Source organism: Netta rufina (genome assembly GCF_964035555.1).
Source record: "Netta rufina genome assembly, chromosome: 25".
Taxonomy (NCBI): Eukaryota; Metazoa; Chordata; class Aves; order Anseriformes; family Anatidae; genus Netta; species Netta rufina.
The window spans coordinates 5,414,552-5,422,143 of NC_140149.1; the positions used below are offsets into that span (position 1 = coordinate 5,414,552).

Here is a 7,592-nt window from a genome sequence, read left to right on the forward strand (position 1 = left end):
AGAACATCAGCACTACCAATTGTGTCTGGTTTCTAAGTCACTCTGGAGCTACAAAAGTGGTTTAGGGAAGTCTTTTAACTTTTTTTTTAACACTCTTACACCTCAAGCTAGAGAAAAACTCTTTACTAGTTGCATGCATAAACTGACCAATTCTATTGCCCCAGCTGTTTTGCCACCCACAGCAGTATGAAAGAATTCAGCGAAGCCTTGTGATGCCCATTAAATAGTTTTTATTCCTTAGGACATGAATTGCATTTCCACTTGTTTACAGTACTGTAAAGTGCAATGGTATTAATCTCCGCTCCTGTGCACATGTTCAAGTATTTAAAATGCCCAGAAAATTTATTTCTTTATTTTTACAGCAGCTCAGTTATGGAGTTGTAATCTGGCAATACACCCAGATGTGCCTACAGGTTTGGGTCCTTCACTCTGACCCCCAGCAGGGGCTCTCCAACACTAACTGCTAGTGGAATGCACTTCCCAGCATCTTTAATCCACCTCCTCGATGGTTGGTCCAGAAGAAGCCCCACCAGATGGAGGAGCTCCGCCACCAGGGAAGCCCCCAGGCATTCCTCCGGGCATCCCTCCTGCGCTCTGGTACAGCTTGGTGATGATGGGGTTGCACACCTTCTCCAGCTCCTTCTGCTGGTGCTCGAACTCCTCCTTCTCAGCCGTCTGAAAGAGAAAAGAGAACTCAGCACCCGCTGCTCTCACCATACCCAAGGCATCCAGTGCCAGTTTAACAGCCCCATCTGAACAAGCTCACCCTTCACACCTCCACCAGAGTAGGTGGCAGAGTATTTCTGATTTAAGTCTAACTTTAAGTCTTACATGCTACAGAAGATCATTAAGATCATTATTTGTCAACTAGCTAGCCTGAATGAGGAGGAAGAGAATGTTTATGCTCACTAGCTGTGGTCGCTCAGACATCCAAGGAAGGTACTTGGACTAACACGAGTCTTTCGACTTCTAGTGGAAACTACGAATGGCTTTGGAAACACTTTCATCACTGCAACCATTAGTTCTCTTCCACCTGAGCAGTCTTTGTAGCTAGCACTGACTTGAGCAGCACAACGTACCTGGTTCTTGTCCAGCCAGTTGATGATTTCATTGCATTTGTCCAGGATTTTCTGTTTGTCCTCATCAGAGATCTTGCCCTGGAGCTTCTCATCTTCAACAGTAGCCTTCATGTTGAATGCATAGGACTCCAGGGAGTTCTTAGAGGACACTTTGTCACGCTGCTTCTCATCTTCTGCTTTGTATTTCTCTGCTTCCTGAACCATCCGCTCAATGTCTTCCTTGCTCAACCGGCCTGCAGAACACAGGAGACATTTCACATTATTTTTTGTGGAGAATGAACAACCCTCTGCATGTTTGTGTTACATCTTCTGCAGTTACCCAAGTTAACTCGGTCATGTAGGCAGTGTAAGAGAGCACAGATTTATCAGGTGTCCTTATTTCACACCACTGCATGGGCTTTGAGATTTTTACAGCCCTGAAAAATCAAGGGCTGTGTGGCTGACTTTACATTCAAGTTCTGATAAAGCTGGCAAGTGCATTAATAGATTTTATAAAGCTCTGAAAGCTTTGACATCACTGCAGGCAGTTTGCCAGTCTCCTACCCCAAGAAACATGTGGTGCTTACCTTTGTCATTTGTTATCGTGATCTTGTTCTCCTTGCCAGTGCTCTTATCCACAGCAGACACATTCAGGATGCCATTGGCATCGATATCAAAGGTTACTTCAATCTGAGGTACACCTCTGGGAGCAGGGGGAATACCGGTCAGCTCAAACTTGCCCAGCAAGTTGTTGTCCTTGGTCATCGCACGTTCCCCTTCATACACCTGGGGGGAGAAGCAGCAGATACATCAGATTTGTCCATATTGAGTTGTGATAAGAGCTTAGCCTGTGACTCGGTCGCTCAGACATCCAAGGAAGGTACTTGGACCAACATCAGCCTTTCGACTTCTGGTGGAAACTACGAATGGCTTTGGAATCACCTTCATCATTGCAACCATGTAAATAGTTAGTTCCCCTAACTAATTAACTACCCGGAATTCTGACAGGGTTTTAGGACCTAGTGCACCTTGGGGTTGCTCGCCTACCTGGATCAGCACACCAGGCTGGTTGTCAGAGTACGTAGTGAACGTCTGTGTCTGCTTGGTGGGGATGGTGGTGTTCCGCTTGATCAGGACTGTCATGACACCTCCAGCAGTCTCAATACCAAGAGACAGGGGAGTCACATCCAGCAGGAGCAGATCCTGGACGTTCTCAGACTTGTCTCCAGACAGAATAGCAGCTTGAACAGCTGAGGAAAGAAAGAGAGACATTAGGAGCCTTGGAACGGATGAGCCACATGCTCTAGTAACCCCCATAGCTCGCTCAGACATCCAAGGAAGGTTTTTGGCCATCATTAGTAGACTTCTGGTGGAAACTACGAATGGCTTTGGAACCTGATTCATCATTGCAAGTCAAAGTAACTCTTTACTGCTGAGAAGCAGCACCAACTCCAGCACATCTAGCACCCGCACCACTACTGCTGAGACATTAGCTCATGCAGTGCCCAGTTTACTGGGAACCCCACCCCATTATGTTGGCATAGAGAACAGATTAAGTTGTGACAATTGATTACCTGCACCATAAGCTACAGCTTCATCGGGATTGATGCTCTTGTTCAGCTCTTTGCCATTGAAGAAATCCTGCAGGAGTTTCTGGATCTTTGGGATACGAGTGGAGCCACCGACCAGCACGATGTCGTGGATCTGAGATTTGTCTAGCTTGGCATCCCGCAGGGCCTTCTCTACGGGATCCAGGGTGCCACGGAACAGGTCGGCGTTCAGCTCTTCAAAGCGAGCTCTGGTGATGGATGTGTAGAAGTCAATGCCCTCATAGAGAGAATCGATTTCGATACTGGCCTGCGTGCTGGACGACAGGGTACGCTTTGCGCGTTCGCATGCAGTGCGAAGGCGACGAACTGCTCTCTTGTTCTCACTGATGTCTTTCTTGTGCTTGCGCTTGAACTCAGCGATGAAGTGGTTGACCATGCGGTTGTCAAAGTCTTCTCCACCCAGGTGAGTGTCACCTGCAGTGGATTTCACCTCAAAGATGCCATCTTCAATAGTCAGAATGGACACATCGAAGGTGCCACCTCCAAGGTCAAAGATAAGGACATTCCTTTCAGCACCGACCTGAAAGAGAATTCATTTTTCACAATTTAACTTGTTTTCTACCACTAGGTTAGCAGGTTTAGTAGTTCCAGAGACCTGTCAGATCACAGCATACCTTCTTGTCCAGACCATAGGCTATAGCAGCTGCTGTTGGCTCATTAATAATTCGCAGCACGTTGAGCCCTGCAATGGTTCCAGCATCTTTTGTGGCCTGGCGCTGGGAATCGTTGAAATAGGCTGGTACAGTGACCACAGCATTAGTAACAGTCTGGGGAAAAAAAAGCAAGCAAAAACATTTAGTTTTAGATGTTGATGACCTCATATATCCAGAACAGTTTGTTAGATTTGGTTTAAGTTCTGTGCCTTACCTTCCCAAGATACGCTTCTGCAATTTCCTTCATTTTGGTTAAAACCATGGAAGAAATTTCTTCTGGGTAGAAGCTCTTTGTCTCTCCTTTGTATTCCACCTGCACTTTTGGTCTGCCAGCATCATTCACCACAGTGAAAGGCCAGTGCTTCATATCAGACTGGACAACAGAATCATCAAATCTACGCCCAATCAACCGTTTTGCATCTGGAAAAGTCAGTGGAAGATATTGAAGAATTTCATTCACAGCACAGAAACATCAGTTTCATCCTAGAATAACTGCACAAAAGCCTCTAAAGCCGTACTTTATCTGGACTTACAACCTTGCCAAAATCTCCGGCAAAGACCTCAGACTGCTTGCTGTGAGATGCAGACTTGTGTCAGCCAACACAGCAGTGCTACAGCTGCCACACAGTAAGCCAAAGTAGAGGCTATGAACCACTCGGTAACTCAGTCAAGGCCACTTAACACTGGTCACCAAAAAGCAGTCTGCAGAAAGGCAACTCTGACTTCAGAGCATGGTATGAACTTGGTCATTTTTAACTGTTTTTAAGATTAAGAGAAATCACCACCTTTGCTACAGATCAACAGCTAACATTGACTATCACACGTGTTAAGATCTCTACACACGAATCCTTCAGCCTTCTTACCAAAGACTGTGTTGGTTGGATTCATTGCAACTTGATTCTTTGCAGCATCGCCAATCAACCTCTCTGTGTCTGTGAAGGCGACATAGCTCGGCGTGGTCCGGTTCCCCTGGTCATTGGCAATGATCTCCACCTTCCCATGTTGGAACACACCAACACAGGAGTAGGTGGTGCCAAGATCGATTCCGACAGCTGGTCCCTTCGACATCTTGTCTGGAAAGATAGAAGGAAATGGAAGGTATGATTAACGGCTTATATTACTCATCTGCACATTCCGTTGCTGATTTGAATAAAAATTCTCCAAAAATTATTTACATAAGTGTGAAGACTTTCTTCTTATTTCTCTTTTTGTTAAAGTCTGCTGTTCAACGCGCGCGGCCGAGGCATTTAAAACGCCCGGGTGCCGGCGCCCAGCCACGCGGTGCGGCCACATGGCCGCGGACTCCATTTCCCATCATGCCCCGCCCCTCGGGGATCACGTGGCGCCCGCCGCCATTTTGGGCGCGGGGAAGCGGCCCCTCCGCCGCGCGTGGGCCGAGCTTGGCAGCCCGCGGGGCCTGGCGCAGCCCCAACCTCGCTGCGACGGGAACGCGGCTGGGGGGAGGGGGAACGGAGCCAGCCCAGAGCCCTCAGGGGCCCAACAGCGAGTCCTGCTCCTCCATTCCCCATGGGACCGCGGAGATCACCCCGGGAACCCGCACCTCCTTTTCCCCAGCCCCATTTCAAGAAAACCGATGCGGAGCCACCGCTAGCAGCGGGCAGGGAAAGCAGAATCAAGGGAGCGCCGCTCTGCGGAGCCGCTTCTCCCCCCCCAAAGCGGGTTCAGACCGCAGCGGCCAGGCCCCGCTCCCCCGCGCCCCGCTCCTCGGCCACCCCAGCGCCCTGCCGCGTTCCCCACAAAGCGCTGCTTCCCCCCCCAGCCACCCCCTAGCCCCTCAGACCCCCCTTCGAGCCCCCGCCCCCGTTACCTGAGCGGCGCGGGCGGCAGCTGGCGCGCACGGGAACTGCGCTGTTGGCGAGTGTCTGCTGAATGAGAGCGCTCGGCGCCCACCCCGCCGCCTTTATATACCCCCGCAGAACCTTCCAGAAGGGCCCGCCCCTTTTCTCGGCCCCAGCCAATCCGCTCGCGCGGCCCGCGGAGCTGTCCGCCAATGGAAGCCCGCCGGAACCCACACCCTCTGTGACGCCAGCAGGAAGGGGGCGTGGCCGCCGGCCGGCCGGTATTCTCGAACCTTCATGCGCTTTCCCCCCGCCGCCCACCGCCCCGCTCCGCTCGTCCCCCGCCCGCTACGGAAAGGGGCGGGGCTCCCCGCGCGCGGGAGCCAATCAGAGCCCTCCAGCGGCCGCGCGCGGGTGGCGGCACCGGCTGGAGGGGCGCGCGAGGGCGCGAACGGCAGCCAATGGCAGCGCGGCGCCGCAGGCTCGTTTGCATTTTTCCCGCGCCCAGGGCTAGCAGCGGCCAATGGGGTGGCGGCGCCGGGGGGGCTCATTTGCATAGCGCCGGGCCGGGGGTGACAAGATGGCGGCGCCCCGCGGCCCCCGCCCGTCCCCGCGCGGCCCGGGCCGGCCGGGTTCAAGGCAATTAACGGCACGGCCCCGGTCTAATTAACGGCTCGGCCCCAGCTTAATTAGAGGCACGGCCCCGCGGGGCGAGACCCGGCCTTGTTCCAGTCTGTTATTCTGAACACAGCCCCTTACTCTGACCTCTTACTCCAGCCCTAGCCCCTTACTCCGGCCTCTTACTCCAGCCTCTTACTCAGACCTCTTACTCCAGCTCCAGCCCTAGTCCCTTAATCCAGGCCCTTACTCAGACCTCTTATTCCAGCCCCTTACTCCAGCCACAGTCTCTTACTCCAGCCCCTTACAAAGACCTCTTACTCCAGCCCCTTACTCCGACCTCTTACTCCAACCTTTTACTCCAGCCACAGTCTCTTACTCCAGCCCCTTACTCCAGCCCCAGTCTCGCTCCGTCCCTTCCTGCAGCAGCTGCTCCTGCTGACCCCGCTGCCCTCTCCCAACCCCGTGTCCGTGCCAGCCCTGCCTGGCCTCTGTGGGGAGGTGAAACCAGCGGTGTCAGATCCCTTCCACACCCACGGAGCAGACTCTTAGTTTCTCCTGCCTGTAAGCACCTCTTAATGCAGCGAACCAAGCAATGAGCTCACATGGCACATTGTCAGTGCTACCCACGGTGCATGCTCTCGGCGTTTCCAGCAGAAAAGAAACAGAGGCCGAGGACAGGGGAAAACTGGCTGTTCAGGTTCCCCTCCAGCAAGTTTTGGGATAAAGCAAGCAGACAGAGGCAAATGGGTAAAGCAAACAGTCACCTGGTCACGGTGCCAGAGGCTGACAGCTGGTCAGGGGTCATGATCCAGCCCTGGCCCCATCAGCAGTGCTGTGAATTGCATCATGTCCACATGGCATAAAACATCCAGGGGAAAAAAGTGCATCCTGACCACGTGTTGTACTCTTAGGCAGTAGGAAAAGGTGAAAGGGAGGAAAAAATAAATAAATAAAATTCCACATTCTTGTTAACTGCTTAAAGTCTGGTTCTTGGGGGTGGGGTGGGGAGAGTAGCAAATCTCTTCCTTCAGCCTTATCCCAGTCAAATGACTGTGTGCCCTCTGTGGTACCTTGCTGCCTGCACACTGAGCCAGAAAGCTGTGAGCTTATCTTCCTTCCACAGCCACCTTGGGTTATGTCTACTGGAGAACATGACGCAGTCACCCTGCATTACCTGCTGCTTGTAGCTCGTTATCGGGCCACTAATGGGCAGGTTCCTACTGTTACCTGCCACTGGGTAGGAGCTGGCATGTGGCAGGTATTGACCCACAGCCCTCAGTAGTTTGTGGCTCTGATTTGTGCTCTGCTATGCACTGGAACCTGTTTTGGGACCTCTGGGTGAGCACAGAAGGCAGCACCACGGGTTGGAATTTGGATGCACATGGTCAGAGAGACGGGAGGTGCAGCAGGAAAAGGAGCGGGGTTGAGGCACTGACCTGGGAATAAGGGTACTCCCATGTGCCCTTAAAGATAAAGGGCAATGAGCCACCAATTAGGGGCAATATGAATCCCATACACTGACCAGGGATGGCATGCAAGGCTACTCCACCCTGAGCAGAGTACAGGCTGCTGAGCTTTCTGCTCCCGGGCTGCCCCTGAGAGCCCCCCAGTTTGCACCAGTTTGTACCAGTACATTGCGCTCCAGGTCTCAGGGGAGCTGTGCTGCCAGCAAGGCATTGCCTGCACTGTTTTTTGGCTTTGTTTTTTAAATCACGAGAAGGATTTCAGCAGGACCTAAGAATAGTGCTACCGGCCCTTTGAAATAAAGCAATGACACTCTGATGTGCAACTGTACTTTGCACAATGGCCTGATGGCAAGGGAAGGCAGCCTAAGGAAGCAGTGAGTCAGTG

General features: G+C 52.2%; 1 protein-coding gene across 1 annotated transcript; it reads right to left on the minus strand.

The window, feature by feature from the left end:
* Positions 1-213: 213 nt before the first annotated feature.
* HSPA8 (heat shock protein family A (Hsp70) member 8) lies at positions 214-5,229 on the minus strand. Its single transcript, XM_084301645.1, has 9 exons — positions 5,150-5,229; positions 4,185-4,394; positions 3,536-3,741; positions 3,283-3,435; positions 2,633-3,188; positions 2,106-2,308; positions 1,646-1,844; positions 1,080-1,312; positions 214-675 (listed from the first exon to the last, which is right to left on the minus strand). Exons 2-9 carry the CDS (start codon positions 4,387-4,389, stop codon positions 490-492), a joined length of 1,941 nt encoding a protein of 646 aa, XP_084157771.1. The 5' UTR covers positions 4,390-4,394; positions 5,150-5,229; the 3' UTR covers positions 214-489.
* Positions 5,230-7,592: the final 2,363 nt, after the last annotated feature.

What these genes read in the sequence shown, in the direction of transcription:
- HSPA8 (XM_084301645.1), bottom strand. Translation starts at nt 4,389, where the DNA reads ATGTCGAAGGGACCAGCTGTCGGAATCGATCTTGGCACCACCTACTCC. An exon ending in CAGAAGCGTATCTTGGGAAG is followed by an intron (nt 3,436 to 3,535) that starts GTAAGGCACAGA and finishes TTTTTTCCCCAG; the next exon opens with ACTGTTACTAATGCTGTGGT. An exon ending in AGCCTGGTGTGCTGATCCAG is followed by an intron (nt 1,845 to 2,105) that starts GTAGGCGAGCAA and finishes TTCTCCCCCCAG; the next exon opens with GTGTATGAAGGGGAACGTGC.